The sequence below is a fragment of the Pongo pygmaeus genome, chromosome 11 (genome assembly GCF_028885625.2).
Source record: "Pongo pygmaeus isolate AG05252 chromosome 11, NHGRI_mPonPyg2-v2.0_pri, whole genome shotgun sequence".
Lineage (NCBI taxonomy): Eukaryota > Metazoa > Chordata > Mammalia > Primates > Hominidae > Pongo > Pongo pygmaeus.
In genome coordinates this window covers 35,196,652-35,220,902 of record NC_072384.2, presented here as the reverse complement: position 1 = coordinate 35,220,902, position 24,251 = coordinate 35,196,652, and the positions used below count along the sequence as shown (strand labels likewise).

At 34.9% G+C, this 24,251-nt stretch overlaps 1 protein-coding gene across 1 annotated transcript in view; it reads left to right on the top strand.

Annotated features, from left to right (window-relative positions):
• The window catches only part of DARS1 (aspartyl-tRNA synthetase 1), a 77,865-nt gene extending 57,551 nt beyond the window's left edge, over positions 1-20,314 (top strand). The window contains exons 8-16 of the mRNA XM_054477889.2: positions 2,476-2,587; positions 4,057-4,191; positions 6,417-6,564; positions 10,632-10,778; positions 12,480-12,522; positions 14,407-14,487; positions 15,477-15,588; positions 15,760-15,831; positions 19,586-20,314. Coding sequence (XP_054333864.1) covers positions 2,476-2,587; positions 4,057-4,191; positions 6,417-6,564; positions 10,632-10,778; positions 12,480-12,522; positions 14,407-14,487; positions 15,477-15,588; positions 15,760-15,831; positions 19,586-19,677 — 942 coding nt within the window. The 3' untranslated portion in view covers positions 19,678-20,314. The remainder of the gene's footprint in view (positions 1-2,475; positions 2,588-4,056; positions 4,192-6,416; positions 6,565-10,631; positions 10,779-12,479; positions 12,523-14,406; positions 14,488-15,476; positions 15,589-15,759; positions 15,832-19,585) is intronic.
• The last annotated feature ends 3,937 nt before the right edge of the window (positions 20,315-24,251 follow it).

Genomic DNA, 24,251 nt, shown 5'->3' with positions numbered 1-24,251 from the left:
TAAGGCTTTTTGAAGGAGGAATAAATGTAGAAAGACAACCCAGCAGTAGGTACAAAAAGTTTCTCAGACTGTGATGCAGTCTGCTTAGTGCTCTTCCTCTACTAAATTAACTGACTAACCTGGGCCTGAGGACATTATTTTCCTCTGAGCAAAGTCAGAGAGTTTACAGGATACTAATCTTACCTCTTTGTCTTGTTCCAACCAGCAGAGATAGCTAGTCTGAATTCACTTGCACAATGTGATTCTCTTTGCAGTAATGGGTATTCTTGCTAGTAAGATACATAATCAAAATAGTTGAAGATTTATTTTGAAATATTTGTTTTTCTTCCTTGTTATTTACTTTTAAAGAACATCTTATATTTAGTAATTCCTTTTTGTTTAATTATTTTCCCATCTACCTCTGTGATTGGTGGTTTTCAAATTAAACCATTTAAAAGCTAGAATCTGCTAGAAAATATTCTCCAGTATGTAAATGCTAGGTGGAAATTAGTATGTATTAGAATTGTCATGTGAATAACTGTTCACTGTCTAATCAAGTAGGTGCCTGTCTTCTTATTAGCAAGTGCCTTGAAGAAACTAATGAGAAAAAAATCATTTTTCTTATATATGACAGATCCGTTTTCCCCATAAATGTTACACATTAACATAGTTGTTTGTACAATCAGGAAGTGAAGAAGTACAGTTTTTTAAAAACATAATTGGTGAAATTTCTATTCATATTAAATAATCTATGACAACCAGTTCATAAGTTAAATTTCCATTTAGCAAGATGTTGAAGTGAGTTTAGGCCAGGTGTCGTGGCTCACACCTGTAATCCCAGCACTTTGGGAGGCCGTGATGAGCAGATCGCCTGAGGTCAGGGGTTCAAGACCAGCCTGGCCAACATGGTGAAACCCGGTCTCTACTAAAAATACAAAAATTAGCTGGGCATGGTGATGGGCACCTATAATCCTAGCTACTCAGGAGGCTGAGGCAGGAGAATCACTTGAACCCAGGAGGTGGAGGTTGCAGTGAGCCAAGTTTAGTTGAACTAGCCAAGAGGCAAGCGGCAATAAAATGTATTCAGTGACCCTCTTATAGAATATATTCTAAGTGAAATACATCTCTGTACATTTGTCAGTAACAGTGAAACAGCTTTTTGCTAAATAGGTCACTAGGTTTTTGAAAGCAGAAGATTATGCCATTTGTTTTGATTGGATGAACCAAATGTTGCACTAAACCACATAATGTGAAAAAAACGCAAGTCTTTTTCTATAGTTTAAATGTAGACATCTTGAAAATGAGTAAGTAAATAATAAATTATAAAGACCTTTGAAATGGTTTTCATTGTTTTATGAGAAACTATTGATTTGTAACTTTGAATGTAAGTTATAAAATAATGTTACTTAAATATGACCAGTTTACATGAATGTTTTTATCTGATCTGCAGAAATTCAAGATTATTTAAATATCATTCTTTAGAGTGAAAGAAATGTAATCATTCCATTAACAGTGTTTTCACAGGGTACTACTGTGTAAATGCAGAAGGGGTGAGCCCTTTGATATGGGAGAAGTAATTGAAATTCTCGTAATGAGACTAAGAAGACACCTTCTTCACCTAACTGAGTTATTCACAGCTAACTTAGTGGTTTGAGGTCACATGTTTTACTAAACACCTACCTAGCCATAGGATAGCTATTTTTTAAAAATATAATAAGCCAGGACCTAAAGATAAGAAGTCACTTCTTTTGACCAGAGAAGTGGACAAAAGTTAGTCTAAAGTAGAGATAATTACCTCTAGAGCTTTCTGGTCACCATCACAACTGATTGAGGCTAAAAGTAAAATAGGAGGACCAGAGAAACTGAGAAAGAAAGGAGGGAAAGAGAGAGAATAGAAAGAACAGGCAACTGTGCTGCACAGTTGGAGTGCTACTATTGTTTTATGTACCACATTGGAAATCAGTGTCATGGGATGCCTACCCCTTTTATTTTATTTTTTTCTTTTTAATTTCTTAATCTAGTTGAACAAATACACAAGTATCTGCAATTGTATTGTTGTAACGGTTAAAATAAAAATACATGGTTTTCATTAATTTATTGCCAAATACCAAAATCTTACTTAGAACATTAGTATGCTGCACAAACATTGCTATGTCTCACTTTATGGGTTGCCTTTAAAAAAAACAGACCATTCACAAGTAAGTTGTTTCACTAATTGTTAAGAAACATTTTTCTTTTATGGAATTCCTACAAATTAAAACATATGCTCACTAAGCATTTCCAGTGAAATACCTTTTTATGATCATATATAGTCATTATATTCCAGCATGCCTTTTTGCCTTGTATTTATTCATATCCTTTTGTCTTCTCTCCAGTTATTAGAATTTAAAAATGTTGAAAGCAAGAATTGTTAGGTTTCCACAGTGCCTAGCCCACAGAGTTAGTGCTTAGTAATTAAGTACGTTGATATAATTAGATTTTATTACTGTCTTCTAGACATCAACTAGTCAGGCAGTCTTCCGTCTCCAGTCTGGCATCTGCCATCTCTTCCGAGAAACTTTAATTAACAAAGGTTTTGTGGAAATCCAAACTCCTAAAATTATTTCAGGTATGCTTCAAAATATTTCTCTTAATTTTTAAAAATAAATTTGCTCTCCCCAGAGTTGCTTTATATTAATAAAATTTTTAACTTGAGAATCCCAAGTGTCCATTAAGGTTTATTGCCATGAGACTACTATTTTGAAGACCATCTTATATAGCAATAATCATATATCACCAACCTTAATAAGTACATTTTCTTATTCCAAGAGTCATTTTGTGATAATGATTGTAATGTGAGGCAGTAACACACAAAGCAAGATTCTTGTTACAGAAGTTACACCAGGAACTACTTTCATTATATAGATTTCTTTTGAAATTAGTATTGCAGTTTTGTTTTGTATAAACTGCATTGTAAAATCAGTAAATACTAATGATGGGAAAATTTCCTTAATTCTTGTTGCCCAGGCTGGAGTGCAGTGTTGTGAATTCGGCTCACCGAACCTCCACCTCCCAGGTTCAAGCGATTCTCCTGCCTCAGCCTCCCAAGTAGCTAGGATTACAAGCATGCACCACCACGCCAAGCCAATTTTGTATTTTTAGTAGATACGGGGTTTCTCCATGTTGGTCAGGCTGGTCTCGAACTGCCAACCTGAGGTGATCCATCTGCCTCGGCCTGCCAGAGTGCTGGGATTACAGATGTGAGCCACCACGCCTGGCTAATTCTTATTCTTGTATGAGAATCTTGTCTTAATCATTTTACCCTTTTTAGATTTGTTTAACACTAGAAAGTGTGTTACAAATGGCATTTTGTTACAAATTCAGAATTGAACATTGCATTCTTAATAATTATTAGAAAAATGATTATTCCAGGCTGGGCGCAGTGGCTCATGCCTGTAATCCCAGGAGTTTGGGAGGCCGAGGCAGGTGGATCACGAGGTCAGGAGTTCGAAACCAGCCTGGCCAAGATGATGAAACCCTGTCTGTACTAAAAATACAAAAACTACCTGGGCACAGTGGTAGATGCCTGTAGTCCCAGCTACTTGGGAGGCTGAGGCAGGAGAATCGCTTGAACCTGGGAGGCGGAGGTTGCAGTGAGCCGAGATCGTGCCACAGCATTCTAGCCTGGGTGACAGAGCAAGACTCCATCTCAAAAAAAGAAAAGAAAAGAAAAATGATTATTCCAACTCCTGGGGAAATTTTTTTTAAAAAGGAAAAATGATGAGTATCTCTTCATTTAAAAAAAAAAAAATTACAATTACAAAGGGGCTTTAATAGTTTTGAACTGATGCAGAAAGGGAGCATATATATCCACAGAAGTGAAATAAAAGCATAGCCAAAGAAGTAAATCTGGTTTAAATATAAACTATTTAGAATCACATACAAGACGATGTATATAGACTATGATTTAGCCACAATTCTTCATTTTCCAGTTTTTCTTAAAGTGAGCTACCTGAGTATAAACTTTTTAACTAGAAGTTTGCATTGATAAGCTTACAATTGATTATAATAATATAAATATAAATGTTTACCTTTCAGCTGCCAGTGAAGGAGGAGCCAATGTTTTTACTGTGTCATATTTTAAAAACAATGCATACCTGGCTCAGTCCCCACAGCTATATAAGCAAATGTGCATTTGTGCTGATTTTGAGAAGGTTTTCTGTATTGGACCAGGTAAGATTTTGGCAGTTATGTTTTATCCAAGTTCATTAATTATGCAGTAGTTAAAATTTAGAAACATTTTACTTAATGTACAGACACTTTGAAAGCTTAAATTATTTTATCTGCTGACTACACAAATGCTAGACTTTGAGTTAGAGATAATATATTTGGGTAGACATTTTCTTAAAAGTAATAATAATAATAATATGGTCAATAGTTCTTTAAACAGATGAGCATCATTCCATGTGAATACAATTATAAGCATATGTATTCTTACAGAGGAATGCTGAAGAAAATTTTTATCTTGAGAATATGTCATTTTAAAAATGCGTTTTTTGAAAATATACACCATCTGAAATATACCTAAGTATATATTTTAATATACCTCAGTGTAGTTAGAACAGAATTAGCTCCCATTTGCACTCTTTTCAGCTCCCTATCAGCACTAAAGAGCAAGTAGTTGCAGTGGTCAAAGTAATATATGTTTTTGTCCTTTATAATTTCTTACTCCTGTAAGTTTACAGTGTACCTCTGTCTAATTTGCTATCAATTTTATTCCAGAGCTGTTCTGTTTCACTATTTTGTTTGTATTGTCCTTACTATTGGTAATGTGCTGATGTCCATTAGAAACTACTAACAAATATCTTATATTTAATAAATTTTATTAATATGGTTTTTAAGAAATGTTTGCTAAAAGTCAAGCACAGGCACATAATCATGTGGCAGATTCTTTTTTGAAGCTAATTGTAAGTGAAAAGCCAGCGTTACTTTATTCTTTAACACTTACCAAGTTATTTTATATATGTTTTTTGATACCTTAATAAAAATTAAATACTTGCTAATAGAGAAACTGGCAAGATCATTAAGGGTCTTAATTTTCTGAATTTATTAACTGGTTATTTGTTGAACACCTGCTGTTTATATAACCTTGTGCTAGGTACCATGTACATAAAAGAAGAACCAGCCAGCACTTCTCAAATGTTAATATGCACACAGATTACCTGGAGATCTTGTGAAAATACAGATTCTGATCAGTAAATCTGGCGAGAGGTCTGAGATTCTGCAGTTCTCACAAGTTCCTGGGTATTGTTGATGCTGCTCATTTCCACACCATGCTTTGAGTGATAAGGGAATCAATATTGTGCCTGCTCCCAAGACTAAGACATACATACATATCACAGTCATAGGGAATAATCAGATAATTTTCACAACGAATAATCAGATTGTCCTTATACAATCAGCAAATGGGTGTTAATTATGTAGTATAAATAGTAAGTGTAAAAAGAGAGAAAATGGAGTTTGCTAGAGTCACCATAAAAGAAAATTCAAACTGAGATGTGCTTTAAGGACAAAGTAGGATATATAGACAACAGAGATGGCATTCTAGACAGGAAGCAGACTAAGTAAAGAGCAAGAACTACACAAGAAAACAAAAATAAGACAAGTTAGTATTAAGAAGTGAGAAATATAGGTTAGGATTAACTTATGAAAGCATAAAGGTTTTAGGGTTTTTTTTGTCATTTTATGTCTTACTGCAGTAGTCATTTGGGAACCATTGTAAGTTTCTGAGCAAGGATGTATTATACAAATATTAGTGATGTGAAAGATGAGTCGAGCTAGAGTCAAAAACACTGGACAGGAGGAAAAGGCACTGAGGATATTAAGGCTGGACTGGATATTAGCTGGACTGAGATAATGGCTCTTAATATCCTCAGTGCCTTTTCCTCCTGTCCAGTCTTCCTGACTCTAGCTCGACTCATCTTTCACATCACAAATATTCCTATAAATGACTACTGTAGTCAAATGGAATATGTATGTTACTTTATTTGTAGAGTTTCACTTAGTTTGAGTCAGGTATGTTACTTTATTTGTAGAGTTTCACTTAGTTTGAGTCAGGTTTTAATAAAATGGAGAAGAACTCACTATCTTGGTCATAATTGAATATATTTTTAAATATTGAGAAGACACCTCAGGATCTTGCATTCCCCCAGGGTTCTCTTGAACCTCTCTTACTAATTTACATTTGGTACGGCTTTTATTGCATGACCGTAGGAGTTTATAATGAACTTGCTGTCCAAGAGAATGCTCAAACAGATGGTTCATCAGAGGTCCTTCCAGCCCTGTAATATGAAAATAATACCACTGGAATCCAACTAAATAAAATTTTGTATTTAAATCCCAATTTATCCAAAATTGAAATCAGTGTTTGCTCTCTATTTCTTTTATTAACTTCACAGTATTCAGAGCGGAAGACTCTAATACCCATAGACATCTAACTGAGTTTGTTGGTTTGGACATTGAAATGGCTTTTAATTACCATTACCACGAAGTTATGGAAGAAATTGCTGACACCATGGTACAAATATTCAAAGGACTTCAAGAAAGGTAAAATGTATTTTATGCACCTAGATGGACTTAATTTCAGATGTTTGGGCTCTTTAAAAAAAAAATTCTTCAATTTAAACATACAAACTTAAGTTTCTATGAACATATATATAAAGATTTACCAGTTAGATGATCCATTTAATTGGTTGGGAAAATCTACACTCAGAATACTGCTTCTGGATCCAAATCATTTGGGGGCTCAACTAATTAACCTCTATTGTGCTAGTAAATTTACCACACTGTCAACAGTCCAACTGTATTTTGTTGTTGTTTTTGTTTCCTTTATACTGACATCCCGAATGTCTCAAGAAATACAGCATGTGTTTCTTTTAACAGTTTATTTGGGAAATAGTATGAGGGTAGTGCGTAAGAGGTTGGATTCAGCAACATCCAGATAGCCTGAGTTCAAATCCCAGCTCTGCTCCTTCTCTGTGTGGGCCTTGTGCAGGTTATTTAACTCTGTGCCTCAGTTTTCTCAGCCATTAAGTGGAAATAGCATTATTACCCACCTCAGAGGCAAAAAGTTCCTTCAGTCAGCTGAATCTGTCGACATGTAAATTAAGCCTGGTCAAATATGGTTAATTCTTAAATTAATTTATATTTACATTGAGTGCTCAGTAAAGATTAGAAACTAGTAGACTGAACGGATGTTTAAACCTATTTGGATCTGATGAATTAACATTTATAGAAATATTAGATGTGTTCTAGATGTTCAGAAAATTGAATTATGTAGAATGTCCACTTCACCTACACCCTCTAAACTGGCAAAGAGCTCTTTCCCTTTAAAGGTCATTGAAAGTTGTTTATTTATGATGATGTTTAACATGGAGAAAATAGGAAAAGAAAATAGAAGCGAGTCGAGTTGATTAAGAAAGTCTCTGTTTTTCCCTCTTTCTGTATTTGTGACTATATTTCAAGTATTAGGTAAGCTATAATAGTCTAAGCTAGCATTTTAATAACTGACAGAAGATCATATTTAAAATTTTTATTTGAAGACCAGCAATTCAACTATTCCTTGTTGATGTATTTGATATGTTTCATTGGTATTTTAAAAGAGTTCAAAAATACAAATTTTATTTACTGCATTGCAGGGCTAATGAGTATGTTTAAGAATGTAGAAATTGGCCTGGCAAGGTGGCTTATGCCTGTAATCCCAGCACTTTGGGAGGCTGAGGCAGGCGGATCACTTGAGGTGAGAAGTTCAAGACCGACCTGGCCAACTTAGTGAAACCCCATCTCTACTAAAAATACAAAAATTAGCCAGGCATGGTGGCACGCGCCTGTAATCCCAGCTACTTGGGAGGCTGAGGCAGGGGAATCACTTGAACCCAGGAGGCGGAGGTTGCAGTGAGCTGGATCACGCCACTGCACTCCAGCCTGGGCAACAGAGCAAGACTCTGTCTCAAAGAAGAAATAGAATGTAGAAATCAATCACTGATCTTAAGAATACTGTAGCGTAAGTGCCAATATTTCCAGGCATTCTCTGCAGCTTTGTACCTTTGATAGCTAGTTAATTGCAGACAGCCTTTTTCTTTTTGTATCTTTGTTCTCTAAAACATTTTGATGCAATTTATTTTAATCAATTTTCAGTGGTTCATGGAACAACTGATAACATTTTCCTTATAAGACAAAATATACTTTAGAACTACAATAAAGGAACACACACAGCTTTTCTCATTTTCTGTTCCATTTATAATTCAGGAAAGTTTCAGAAACTCATTTTTAAAAAATACTGATAGCTTCTCTATTAAATAATAGAGTTTGACATTTCCACTTTGATTTTTATAACAACAGACCAAGCATGAATTTGAGTCCTTGGGATTAATCAAATCTCTACTTACAAATTAGACTCAAACGCCATTACTGCTGAACTTTTTCAGTAGAGTTAAGGTGGCAATTTGAAAATAAAAACCTTGTTTGTATGTTCTTCAAGTCATTTAGGAATTTTAAGTTTTGGTGTCACTTGTTTATTGGGTTATCTGACCTGTGTCATGTTCCTCTCATGTTTATCATTAGTATTTACCTCTCATAGAAAAATACATATACAAATGTATTTGTATTATATTGTATGTATATGTATTGTATATATATCCAAATATGTATATGTGTATAAAATACATATATAAATGTATTTTAAAGTATTGATAGTCATATTTTTGTACTACCATTGATAGACATGATGAATGGGAGTTGATATATACAGCAAAGAAAAGCTATTCAAAAATCAATTTGGGGGCCGGGCTCCGTGGCTCATGCCTGTAATCCCAGCACTTTGGGAGGCCGAGGTGGGCAGATCAGGAGGTCAAGAGTTTGAGACCAGACTGGCCAGCATGGTGAAACCCCATCTCTACTAAAAGTACAAAAAATTAGCCAGGCATGGTGGCACACGCTTGTAGTCCCAGCTACTTGGGAGGCTGAGGCAGGAGAATTGCTTGAACCCGGCAGGCAGAGGTTGCAGTGAGCCAAGACAGCTCCACTGCACTCCAGCCTGGGCAACAGAGCAAGACTCCGTCTAAAAAAATAAAAAATAAATTTTAAAAAATCAATTATGGGGTCTTTTTAACCCTTCTTACATCAAGATTTTAATAAATCAATGGCTAAGCTTTATTATTCCCATGAAAGCCTGTAAGACCAATCAAGAAATGATAAGTGTTTTAATTTCGAGAATATAAATTCTAGGCCAGGCATGGTGCACATCTGTAATCCTAACACTTTGGGAGGCCGAGACGGGCAGATTGCTTGAGCCTAGGAGTTCAAGACTAGCCTGGGCAACATGGTGAAACCCCATCTCTACAAAAAGTAACAAAAAATTAGCCGGTCATAGTGGCACATATCTGTAGTCCCAGCTACTCAGGAGGCTTGAGGTGGGAGGATCGATTAAGCCCAGAAGGCCGAGGTTGTGGTGAGCCAAGATTGCACCACTGCGCTCCAGCCTGATTAACAGAGTGGGACCCTGTCTCAGAATTAAAAAAAAATAAAAATAGACTGTAAATTCTAGGTAAAGAATTCTATATATAAAATACAAACGTACTTTTTTCTGTATATAGAATATAAACATACTTTTTTCAAGTCTGTTAATTATGGAAAAATTTCAAACATACAAAAGGATGTGCAGTACTCTAATGAGCCCCCATGAACTCATCAACCAGTTTCAGTCCTTGTCAACCTGTGGCCAATTTTGTTTACCCATTTCCCTCATTCACTATTATTTTGAAGCAAATCCCAGCCATCATTTAATACATAAATACTCCAGCAAAAATACACTTTTTTTTCTTTTTTTTTTTTTTTTGAGACGAGTCTTGCTCTGTTGCCCAGGCTGGAGGGCAATGGCCGATCTTGGCTCACTGCAGCCTTCACCTCCCAGGCCCAAACAATTCTGCCTCAGCCTCCCGACCACACCCAAATAATTTTTGTAGTTTTAGTAGAGATGGGGTTTCACCATGTTGGCCAGACTGGTCTTGAATTCCTGATCTCAAGTGATCCGCCCCCCAAAGTGCTGGGATTACAGGTGTGAGCCACTGTGCCCGGCCAAAAATAGACCTTTTAAATCTCAATAAAATACCGTCTTCCATAGCAGAAATTCAGCTCAGTGCAGTAAACATTGTCCTATACCTTCTATATATATATAGGGTAGGCATTGTACTATAGAGATTATCAAAATGGGAAAGAAATTGGCACTCCCCTGAACATACAGTGTAATACTGATGGGGGAAGATAAGACAAATACTCATTAATTTGGTCTTCCTCAGTGATAACAAGAATTGTTAAAGGATTAAAAAGTCAGATTTTTGTAATGCTTCATAAAATGGGTATTTTATGTTTCTAACCATATTAACTGATATAAAGAAAATTTGTAATCCTTTGATGTTACTGTGGTTACAAAAACGAGATTCAAAAATGGTGTTAAATATTTTAAGTATTTAAATTTCATTCTTTAATAATTTGATAATGCTTTTCCTGGTGTATATACTGATTCAAAGATTGATTTTTGTATATTGCCATAGTGACCTCTTGTGGGGGAAACATTTATCTCATACATTTTATTAACTAAATCATTCTGCAAATAGGTTTCAGACTGAAATTCAAACGGTGAATAAACAGTTCCCATGTGAGCCATTCAAATTTTTGGAGCCAACTCTAAGACTAGAGTATTGTGAAGCATTGGCTATGCTTAGGGAAGCTGGAGTCGAAATGGGAGATGAAGATGATCTGAGGTTTGTCTTTGTGGTTTTTGTTTGTTTTTTTTTAAGTTCCAGGATCCATGTGCAGAACGTGCAGGTTTGTTACATAGGTATACATGTGCCATGGTGGTTTGCTGCACCTATTGACCCGTCCTCCAAGTTGTCTTTGTGATTTTTAAAACCTTAGTAATTTGGTTTAAGATAAGAGAAAATGAAAATATTAATAAATGATTTTTTTCACCTGATACATTTTATTAACTTTGGTATACAGTATGATGCTCTTTTATATAGTGTGTGATCTGAAATAAAAATGTTTACTATAGTTTGCCTAAGTTTTCATAATTTTGTTTATAAACACCATTTTCCATTATTTTCCCCTCATGTTTGTAACTCTTTAAAGAGTATAGAGAGTTTTGCCTGTGATTTTATCTTCTAATATGTCACTTTTCTTTCCAAATTAGTGATATTAGAGAAGGTAGACAGCAGTCTAAAATCCATCCCCACACAGGATCGGGGTATAAACTGTTAACATCCAAAAGTTATAAAAGTATATATTGTTTATATAGTATCATACATACTATATTATATATAGTATTTGGTATAGTATTATCTAAATTTAGATCATACGACTTCTAATTTTGAAACAAATTATGTAGTTCAATAAAGATTGAGGCTGGGCATGGTGGCTCACGCCTGTAATCCCAGTACTTTGAGAAGCCAAGGTAGGAGGATCATATGAGGCCAGGATTTCGGGACCAGCCTAGACAACACAGAGAGATGCTGTCTCTACAAAAAAATTTAAAATTTAGCTGAACGTGGTGGCACACACCTGTAGTCCCAACTACCCCGGAGGCTGAGGCAATTGGATTCACTTGTGCCCAGGAATATCAAGGCTGTAGTAACCCATGATCATGCCACTGTACTCCAGCCTGGGTGACAGAGTGAAAGCCTGTCTGTAAAAAATAAACAAACAAAACATGGAAAGGTTGAAAATTTCTATTTACTTATATTTTATTCAAGACTTCCTTGAATGATTCCTTTAAACCATCACAAAGAGGGAAAGGAAATGATTATTGTCACTTTTTAGGGTTTCTTAAAAAACAATTCACCCAAAACCCTTTATTTTTGTTTAACAAAAAAATATATATATGGCTTTAAATATTGCCTACATTGCTAGATGACATTTTAAGGCAAAATGAAAATCCTATAAGCTTAGGTAGTATTTTTTTAAGTATTTTAGAAATTGTTTTTACATAAGATAGAAGCTAAAATAGCTACCTCTTGGCTATAGAAATGTAACATGTTTATATAAACACTTTTAAAACCTTGGATAATACTAATTTTTATTTCATAAACCATTGATAAAGAGTACCAAAAAGGGAAGATTATTTCATGGCAAGACTAGCCCATATTAGTATAGCAAACTTTTATTATGTGTAATTGTAGGAAATTACTTCATCCATGATATTTCTGAATCAATGAATTGCTATATTCTGTTTATTGTTTTAAGTAAATATTTGAGCAGCATCTACTAAGCACTGAGTCACTGTACCAATGTATACTCATAAGTGATTTTCAATAGCACTTGCCTTTTAAGAAAAGAGCAGAATAGACAACTGCGTGTTTTGGCCAAATTTTGTAATCCCTTGAGAAACTCAAATAGAAGAAGTTCCTTATTAATGTTTTTAAGTTGCCATTTGATCTTCAAACACTGATTTCATGTTTCTTTTTCAGCACACCAAATGAAAAGCTGTTGGGTCATTTGGTAAAGGAAAAGGTAGGACTCTTGTATATGCTGGATTTCTTTTTCTAATTCTGAAATGTCTCTTGGGACTAAAAACAATTGCAGAGGGGTCTGAGCTTCCTAGAATGGTATGATTCTGGAATAAATAAAAACTGAAGAAGGACAACATTAAAAAAAATTTTTCTTAGAAAATTGAGAAATATTCAGACAGCCTGCCTTTCTCCCCGATGATCTGATTAACTCAGTATTTAATGTTTCTACGAAGTTGTTCTGAGGTGTCTCTAAAAGTGATACCTATGTCGGATTAGTTGGAAATGACCTCCAAATTATCTGAAATTATTTAGAAATGGTCTTCCCTGTGTACCCCTGCTGTCTCATGAGACTTCAAGATGAATGAGCTTCCTCTCTGCCTCTTATGTAATAGCTACTTTCCAATCTCATTTTCTGAAACCAAGACTCCAAAGAGAATGAAAGCTAAACTTAGTACGATCTTTTTCAAAATTTTAAGATAATGATATAATGAAAAGGAAAATTAGTCCTTGAGCTCCTCCTACTGGTTGCAGTTGAAACTGTTAAGACTAGAGAACTGATATTTCTGAAGTCATGCAATATTCAGTTTATACCTTTAAAATGCTGTGTCAGCAGAGCCAATTTCAGTTTGTCAGTTGTTAACATCCTCATCTCAAGTTTTATCAAAAATGTTGAAAGTCAGAAACTGTTGAAATGTAATTTTTTTTTTTGAGACGGAGTTTCATTCTTTTTGCCTAGGCTGGAGTGCAATGGCACTATCTTGGCTGACTGCAACCTCCACCCCCTGGGTTCAAGGGATTCTCCTGCCTCAGCCTCCCGAGTAGCTGGGATTACAGGCACCCACCACCACACCCAACTAATTTTTTGTATTTTTAGTAGAGATGGGGTTTCACCATGTTGGCCAGGCTGGGCTCGAACTCCTGACCTCAGGTGATTCACCTACCTTGGCCTCCAAAGTGCTAGGATTACAGGTATGAGCCACCGCGCTGGGCTCTCAAATGTAATTTATTTCTTTTTAATTAAATCTAGGTCACATAGTAAGCATTCTCTAAAAAAAGTCATAATTTCAAGTTAATGTCATTTATTTCTTTCAGTTGTAGCATTCATTTGAGGAAAACTACCAAAATCTCATGTATATATCTAGATAAAAATTTAAATTCTTGGGAAGATAATCCGTGTTTTTCAATGATGAATATTGTAAAATACATCAAATTTCCCAAAATAATTCATGGACTTAATATAGTTTCTATAACAACCAAAAGGATTTGAGATAATTTTTTTCATTATAAAATGCATCAGAATGACTAGATGAACTAGAAAAATCAAAGATGTTTATCAAAGTGTAATTTAGAATGGGGGAGAAATTAGAAAGGGCTTACATGTTCAAAAAAAAAAAACAGGAAAAAAATGAATATTTAAACCATAGGCCTGGCACTGTGGCTCATGCCTGTAATTCTGGCACTTTGGGAGGCCAAGGTAGAAGGATCATTTGAGGCCAGGAGTTCAAGACCAGCCTGGGCAAACATAGCGAGATTCCATCTCTACAAAAAATTTTAAAAATTAGCCAGGCTCCTGCTTAAGCTATGATCTCATCATGCACTCGAGCCTAAGCAACAGAGCAAGACCCCATCTCTTAAAAAAAAAAAATTTTTTAACTATGGATAATAAGTAATGCCTAAAAATTAGGTATTGCAAGAATTTATGACATCATGGCAAAATGCTATAGAGTAAAAATGTTACTTGAAAAAAAGTAAGATATTCATTGTATATACAATATAATTAGAGTAATTATGAAGAACCAAAATTTTTGTATAAAAAAGTTAATTACCAAAATGTTAGCCATTTTATTTTAAAAATGTATTTTAATTGCATTTATTCTTTTTATAGTATGATACAGATTTTTATATTCTTGATAAATATCCATTGGCTGTAAGACCTTTCTATACCATGCCTGACCCAAGAAATCCCGTAAGTAATTTGGTTTTAAGTAACCCATTTTGGGGCAGAAGAGAAATTTTATTGTCACTGTCAGATTGTATAATGGGAATAATGGTTTTCATTAATAATTTGCAGTTTTGATAGACATACATATTACCACTGATGTCTGTCACCACTGGTCAAAATGATAGTGTAAAATTTGAATATTCTAGAAAATTAGTTTTAAAAACCCATGTTAAAATCATTTTCCTTGGTCATTTTTCTGAAGATTTATGAGGGAGAAAGACTATGTAAATTATAAATAGTACTACTAGATTTGTATACTTTAGCAAATCATCCTGTCATTGACCTTAAACTGGGAATTCACATTGTATCCTGGGAGTTAATAATCTAAATAATGTCTTATGGTCTTTTACCGTTTTTCCATTGCAGTGGTTTCTAAACTTTACCATGCATCAGAATCACCTGGAGGGCTTTTTAAAACACCAATTGCTGAGGCAGAATTTCTCATTAGTTGCACTGGAATGGGAGCCTGATAATTTGCAGGCCCCACTCCAGACCAACTAAAAAATTTCTGGTAATACTGAAGCTACTGGTCCAGGAATCACACTTTGGGAACCACTGGTTTATTGAAAGACAGGGGATTAAAGTAAAAATAATAATAAAGACTCACACCTGTTGATAACTTGGAGTTCCAAAAGTCACCCCAAAATCATACCATGCTTAAAAACATCTCAGATGATAAAGTGAAATAAGGATCAGCACTGCTTCTTAAAAATTAGATGTGGTGCTCTGATTTGTTATTGGGGGGTGTGGGAGGAGAGCACAAAATCTGATATAAACAAAGAAAAAGTTATTCAGCCCTCAGTAGTTTAATTCTACTTTAGAGAACAAGGTTGCATTGTTAACTGTAGGAAAAAATGAACTTGCTCTTCATGCAGCAGAGATTTTTTTCCGTATATATGTAATAGAAATAGGATGGTAGTCACTTGAGGACTGGTGTTTTTTTTCTCTTGCAGAAACAGTCCAACTCTTACGATATGTTCATGAGAGGAGAAGAAATATTGTCAGGAGCTCAAAGAATACATGATCCTCAGCTGCTAACAGAGAGAGCTTTACATCATGGAATTGGTAAACAACTTAAAATAATTTAGGAGAGTGTATATTCTGAAAATAATACATTATAAACATTTAAAAGACTTCTCAGTCTTTTTAAAAATCTCCATTGAACAGTAATTGCTTTTGTGATCTTTTAAGATAAATAAGATGATAAATTATATTTTATTTTGTGTCTTTTTGCAGATTTGGAGAAAATTAAGGCTTACATTGATTCCTTTCGCTTTGGAGCCCCTCCTCATGCTGGTGGAGGCATTGGTAATATTCTGTTATTGCTTACAAATAAGTTCATAAGTTCTAAGTATAATATAAATTTGAATTACAAGAATTTTTAAAAGTGAATTACAACGTAAGTGAAAATTTGATTTCCAAGAAACAAAATAAACAGCTAACTTGCCTGTTATAAAATATTATTGTCATAAAGTTCTAGCCATTTTTTTTCTCTTAAGAATTTAGAAGCCAAATGTCCTGTAAGTGGAGTATCCTGTTTTCTCTCTGCTGCTGTGAGTTCATTCGCATTAGCACAAATTAAAGCTCTACCTTAAAATAGCTCAAAGAGCTGCTAAGTGTTTTTATTGAGATGTAGCACTTGATTGACTTTAAGAACACTTCTACAGTATATGTAAGGGACTGCTCTGCAATTTAAAATGAGTAAATATTTAACTCATCTTTGGATGTCCATATCAAACACTCTTAAAAATTTTTTTGAATGTATAGTTTCATTGAAGTTTTTATTTGTTGTTTTGGGGTTTTTTGGAAAATACAAAATGTACTTAAAAATTTTCAAATTAAAATTGATCGAGGGACAGTTTTTTCAACAGATGGTACAGAGAAAACTAATGTCCATTTGCAGAAGATTGAAATTAGACCCTTACCTAACATCATATACAAAAATTAACTCAAAATGGATCAAAGGCCTAAATGTAAAACCTACATATAAATGGCCAATGGGTATATGAAAAAATGCTCAACATCACTAAACATTAGGGAAATATAAATTAAACCCTCAATGAGATAACCATCTCACACCTCTGGCTGTTAGTAAAAAGATAGTGGATCATTGTTGCTAAGGATGTGGAGAAAAGGGAATCCTTGTTTGTAAATAGTTGATGGGAATGTAAAATTGGTACAGCCATTATGAAAAACAGGATGGAGATTCTTCTAAACATTACAAAGAGAATTACCATATGATTCAGGAATTCCATTTCTGGTCTTACATACCAAGGGAAATGAAATCAGCATGTTGAAGAGATGTGTGCACTCTCATGTTCAATGCAGCATTATTTACAATAACCAAGATACAGAAATGACCTTGGTGTCCATCAGTGGATGAATGGATAAAGAAAGTATAGATTGAGTATCCCTTATCCAAAATGCTTGGGACCAGAAGTGTGTCTGATTTTGGATTTTTTTCAGATGTTATCATATTTGCATTGTGCTTACTGGTTGAACATGCCAAATCTAGAAATCTGAAATGCTCCAATGAGCATTTTTTGGTTTTTTTGTTTATGTTTTTGAGTATCATGTTGGCACTCAAAAAGTCTCAGATTTTGGAGCATTTTGGATTTTCATATTAGGAATACTCAAACCTATTTTATCTATACAATGAAATAACACTCTGCCTTAAAAAAGAAGGAAATCCTGTCACTTGTAGCAATGTGGATGAACATAGAGGACATCATGCTAAACAAATTAGCAAATCAGGCACAGAAAGACAAATACTGTGTGATCTCACATATATATGGTACCTTTTAAAAGTTGAACCCATAGACAAAGAATAGAATGGTTGTTGGAATGGGGAGAAGATGGTCAAAGGGTATAAAGATTGAGTTAGGATGATTAAGTTCTGGAGATCCATTGGTCCACATTGTGACTACAGGTAATAATGTGTGCTTGAAAATTGCTAAAAGAGTAGATTTTAAATGTTCTTTCCACAAAAAATATAGGTATGCAAGATGATAGATATGTTAATTAACTTGATTTAATCATTTCACAGTGTATCAGAGTGTCACATCGTACACTGTAAATACATAGAATTTTTGTCAATTATAACTCAAGCTGGGCAAAATTTTAAAAATAAATAGCACCAGTTAAGGTCATTACATATGGTTTTTTATTTTTTGTTTTTTTAAGTTCTGGGATACATGTGCAGGATGTGCAGGTTTGTTACATTAGGTAAACGTGTGCCATGGGGGCTTGCTGCATCTGTCAACCCATGACCTAGGTATGAAGCCCTGCATGCATTGCTCTTTTTCCTAATGCTGTCCCCCACCCCACCCTCCCGACAGGCCCCAGTGTGTATTTTTCCCCTCCCTGTGTCCATGTGTTCTCATTGTTTAGCTCCCACTTATAAGTGAGAACATGTGGTGTTTGGTTTTCTGTTCCTGCATTAGTTTGCTGAGGATAATGGCTTCCAGCTTCATCCATGTCCCTGCAAAGGACATGATCTCGCTCCTTTTTATGGCTGCATAATATTCCATGGTATATATGTACTACGTTTACTTTATCCAGTCTATCATTGATGGGCATTTGGGTTGATCCCATGTCTGCTATTGTGAATAGTGCTGCAATGAACATACACGTGTATGTATCTTTATTACTCAGAATCCACAAGGAACTTAAACAAATTTACAAGAAAAAAGTAAAACAAACAACTCCATTAAAAAGTGGGCAAAGGACATGAACAGACACTTCTCGAAAGAAGACATTTATGAGCCAACAAATATATGAAGAAAAGCTCAACATCACTGATCATTAGAGAAATGCAAATCAAAACCACAATGAGATACCATCTAATGCAAGTCAGAATGGCAATTGTTAAAAAGTCGAGAAACAACAGATGCTGACAAGGTTGCAGAGAAATAGGAATGCTTTTACACTGTTGGTGGGAATTTTAAATTAATTCAACCATTGTGGAAGACAGTATGGCGATTCCTCAAAGATTTAGAACCGGAAATACCATTTGACCCAGCAGTCCCATTCCTTTGGATATAAATATGATTTTTTTTAAGAGTTATAGAGATGAATGACAGTGATGATTGCACAATGCTGTGAGTGTATTTGGCACTACTAAGCTGGACACTTAAAAATGGTTCAGATGGTAGATTTTATGTTATATGTATTTTAACACTTATTTTTTAAATTGGAGGAGGAAAAAGAATAGTGCGTATTCGCCTCCCTACAGGAAAGCATTGTTTCTAGTTTTCAGCTTAACCTTTGCAAAGATACCTTTGCATATACGAAAAGACATACACATTTCTTTAAATATTTTTACACAAATTGTAGCATACTATTATATATAAACCATTTAGTACTTTGCATTTTTTACTTAATGTATCATTTTTTTAATATGAGTCCGGATGGAGAAGAAATACTTTAATGTGTCTTGTAACTTGTTTCTTATCAATACCTGAAGAGCTTTTTCATTCTTTTTACACCTCTACATAGAATCAGTTGAAAGGAGGGACCATAATCTTGTTAACCACCTTCCAAAAATCAGTTTCTTCTTTACAGTCAAAACACTTAGTGTAATAATGTACTCCAGAGCTTTTTATCGTAGGGTCCACCATGTTAAATGTCTATAAAATTAACAGTAAATTTTCTCATACTTCTATTGTTGCTTAAGCAAGTTGATGGCTCTCATCCTCATTGCCTGGACTGTATAATCAGAGTGTGGTATCATTTGAAACGTTCAAGCTTATAAAGTCTTTTGTTTTGTTTTTCTTATTGTTTACATCATAGATTTTGTTCATTCGTATAGATTTTTGTGGTTCACATTTTAGACTCCATACCACTTAAAGATATATCACTTAGTCCTTTTCATTTATAGCAGCATCTTTATTTCTGAATCAATACTCAAAACAATTTTAAATAAACCCAAAATAATAGGAGTCATTTTCTTTCTTAACAAGGAAAAGTATTTAGTTTAACAATTATATTTATGTTTGTAGTTCTAAGTAAGACCCTGAGAGATTTTCAGAAAGGAATTAATGATTATTTTTGTCTTCCCCAGGATTGGAACGAGTTACTATGCTGTTTCTGGGATTGCATAATGTTCGTCAGACCTCCATGTTCCCTCGTGATCCCAAACGACTCACTCCTTAAATTCACACTTTGCCACTTAACTCCAGTGTGGATGACAGAGCAAGACCCTGCCTCAAAAAAAAAAAAAAAAAAAAAAAAAAAGCCACACTTATTCTTTTCAGTAACCTGCTAGTGCATAGGCTGTACTTTAGGTACTTAAAATATGCACTAGAATAAATTTGCAAGGCCCTAAAGTATCACTGTTATTTTTGGAGTAATTCAGTGTAGGTTCATTTAAAAGAGATTTTTATAACTTCAGATATGCATCAGTAGGAAATACTTGAGAAATTCATATGGTTATGTTAAAAATTCATATTCTGTTACTACAGTAAACGTTAAGAGTTTTAAACAGTTAAGATTGTACAATTTTTTTTCTTTTCTATATTACAAGGGCCCCAGTGTTAATGTCTTAGATTTTCAGTATTTGAACTTATTTTTTTAAATTCTGACATTGGGATAAGAATAATTCAGGTAGCATCTGAAATTTTAATGAATGTATAATTGGCATATCATGGAAAATTAACCATAAAGTATCAGTTCTTAAAAGTTATGCCTAGAAATTATGTAAAGCTAAACTACTGGTTAGAAAGTATTCAGTGTAATATTGTATTAATTTGTTAAATTCTAAACTTGAATTTCAATAAAATTTTAAAGCTAATTATAGTTTGTTTTTGTGTAACTTTGTGGCCAACTGATTTTATAAGTGCTGCTAGGCATTTATAATTTGGGAAAAGAAAAAATACACAACTAGTTTATATAAATAAATGAAGACTAATATGTTGTCAACATGTATTCATTTCAGGATATTAGTTTAGATGGGCGTAGGGATAGAGTTGTTAAAGTTGACAGCTTGGGTCAGTTGACAGAGTTCATTTCACATGGGTTAAAATATATTGCAGAATTTTGTTTGATTTTTAACTGGAATGGTACTGATACTTAGTGAACGTCAGTAAAATCTAGTCACATCTTATCCATCAAAAAGAAATTTTTGTGTAAGAATTACAGTTAGAAACACTTTCCCTTTAGATTATTACAAATATTGATGCTAATGTCAATTTTACATGAACCACAAATATTGAGGAACAAAACATAACATTTTTGTACAGGAAGAAAAAATTATATGCAGAAAAATATGAGGGTCAAAAAGGAAGTTACCCCTGGACCACGAACATCTGCCTATTATTTTTGAAAGTTAAAGGGGGTGTTTACCATCTAGATTGTGCAGTCTTTGAAAGTTTAGATTCAGTTCTTATTTTTTCTTTCATATCCTACCAGAATACCTTAAATATAGAAGGCACCCCAAAAGTATTTCATAATTTAATCCACAGCAAGAATAAAATATCCATCTTCTATAGTGTGTAATTGCTAGACCCTAAAATAGTACAATAATATTGGCCCTAGAGCTGTTCTTAATTTAATATAATTATAGCTTGTTTCAAAGTAAAGTTTGTAAAGTCTTGGAATGATGTAATCTTTTTTATTGTGAAGGTTTTCAAACATGCTGACCAAATTAGAACATGATAAAATACTCTTGTACCTATTATCCAGTCTTATCAAATCTTAACATTATCATATTTGCTTCAAATATTTTTTCTTTTTTTTTTTTTTTAATTTTTATGTATTTGTTTTGAGACCAGGTTATGAGACTGGCTAATTTTTGTATTTTGGTAGAGAAGATTTCTCCATATTGCCCAGTCTGGTCTTGAACTTCTGGCCTCAAGCGATCCATCTGCCTTCACCTCCTAAAGTGCTGGGATTACAGGTGTGAGCCGCTGCACCTTACCTTTTATTTATTTATTTATTTTGAGATAAGTCTTGCTCTGTGGCCCAGGCTGGAGTGCAGTGGCACGATCTCAGCTCACTGCAACCTCCGCCTCCCCAGTTCAAGCGATTCTCCTCAGCCTCCCAAGTAGGTGGGATTACAGGGTCCCGCCACCACGCCCAGCCAATTTTTGTATTTTTAGTAGAGACGGGGTTTCTCCATGTTGGCCAGGCTGGTCTCGAACTCCTGACCTCAAGGGTGATCCGCCTGCCTGGGAATCCCAAAGTGCTGGGATTACAGGTGTGAGCCACTGTGCCTGGCCTTTATTTTATTTTTTAGAGAGAAAAGAAATTTCAAAAAAACGAGAAATTGTGGGCATAGTTAAGGTACCCTCTTATAGGAAACTATTATATGAATTCAAACTTTTATTCTTTTCTTTGTTTTTATATTTTTGCTAAATATGTTTCTATAAATGTCTAATATTGTTTTGCAGATTTATTTGATATGTAAATCCTGAGATTTTCATTGGAATTACCTTAAATTTATAGAATAATTTGAAAAGACTTGGAATTTCCCTCTCTTTGGTCTTCCAGTGGATGAACATGGTATATCTCTTCATTTATTGATTTTTTTAATTGTAGTAAAACATTTTTATTTTATACTTTAAAAGTATTTTGCTTTTTGTGTGATGTTATTGTTTATCCTACCAGCATTTTATTCTCAAGATTATCAAAGAATTTAGTACTGTTAATGCTGGAGGCAAATATCTTTCCATTTTAACTCTACATCCTTGTCCTTTGCAGATCTGAAGATATTTTAGCTGAGTCAGAACAGCCTTGCCAAGGATCTGCTAATCATGTGATGAAGGGAGAAACTGGTGAGGTAGCTTAGTGTTGTTTGTGGGCAGGATTTAATGAGTACTCTTGAAAACTAAATATTCAGTGTAACAAATTTTAAAAGATCTCACCCTGTTGCCCAGGCTGGAGTGCAGGGGCAGGATCTCAACTCACTATATCCTCCACCTCCTGGGCTCAAGCAGTCTACCTCAGCCTCTTAAGTAGCTGGAACTACAGGTGCACACCACCACAGCCAGCTAACTTTTGTATGTTTAGTAAAGACATGTAGTAGTTGTCATGTTGCCCAGGCTGGTCTTGAACTCCTGGGCTCAAGCGATCCACCTGCCTTGTCCCCCTAGAGTGCTGGGATTACACGCATGAGCCACCACGCCCAGCTTGTGTATTTTTTCGGTTTCAGCCCAGAAATAAATGTTTCCCCATGAATTCAATCATAATATAGACATTACTTTGTTTACTGTAATTTTACTTAGCATATTAAAACTACTTTTAATTTTCCAGTTTATGTTAGAACACCTTACAGTATTTTTTTTTCTATTGGGAATGAAACCATGCCCCAAGGAGTTAAAAAAAAAAAAGTTGGGTAACAAATTATTGGGTGTGGAGGATAAACAGATAAGAAAAAACAACTTACCTTCCTTATAACAAAACTGTCTAAAATCAGTTAAAACCAATATGGCTAACTAGAGTTTACACAGCAAGCTTGCTAATGTTACAGCCTAAAGTTTCACCACATATTTTATACTAACTACCTCCAAATTGGCATATGGGACCCATAAAGAGGCATAAAGAGGTAACTACACATGCCAAAGAACTTTCCAGACCTCTTCCACCAATCACCTACTAATCCCAGAATCCACCCCCTAAAGGATAAAATCACTGCCTTAACACCAGCACAGAGAGAGCAATTTGAGCTGCACTCCTGTCTCCTTGTAAGTCACTTGAAATAAAAAGCTTTTCTCAAAAACCCAGTGTCATTTTATTGGCTTAGAGCATTGGGCAGTGAGCCCCTTCTGCTTGGTAGCAGGATTGAGATCTCCTTTTCCGTGACATTTTTAAATTGTTACAAGGGTAAAGAACACTATCAGTTACCAATTTTTTTTTTCTTAGATGGAGTCTTGCTCTGTCGCCCAGGCTGGAGTGCAGTGGCAGGATCTAGGCTCGCTGCAAGCTCCGCCTCCCGGGTTCTCGCCATTCTCCTGCCTCAGCCTCCCGAGTAGTTGGGACTACAGGCGCCCACCACCACACCCGCCTAATTTTTTGTATTTTTAGTAGAGATGGGGTTTCACCGTGTTAGCCAGGATGGTCTCGATCTCCTGACCTCGTGATCCGCCTGCCTCAGCCTCCCAAAGTGCTGGGATTACAGGCGTGAGCCACCGTGCCTGGCCTCAGTTATCAATTTTTATATGTTGCCTTTTTATTCAGCAGTATTCTTGATCTCTTACTCGTTCTAATAGTTTGTATTGAGTATCTTGTATTTTCAAGGTAGGTGGAGAAGTGTTAGAAAGGATAGCATAACAGTAAAAAGTATGGATTCTTTTAGCCACACTGCCTGGGTTCAGATTCTGGTTTTGCTCTTACATTAATGTATAACCTTGGATAACTTGCTTATCTTCAGCTTTCCTCACTTGCATAATCCTATATCATGAGACTATTATGGCAATTAAAAAGTGTAGAACACATAGAATAGCATGGGGCAAAATAAGAGTTTAGTCTTTTCCTGTCTCATTCTTATATTTGCCGATTGCATTAGATTGGTTCTTCAGTAGAGTGTTGAATAAAAGCAGTGATAGAGGCATGCTTGTATTGTTTTTATTTAAATACTAAAGTCTTGAGATTAAGTGTGATAATTTCTGTAGGTGGTTTTTGTTTTCGTTGTTTTTTTTTTTTTTTTTTTGAGACAGGGCCTTGCTCTCTTACCCAGGCTAGAGTGCAGTGGCGCAATCTCAGCTCACTGCAGTCTCAACCACCCAGGCTCA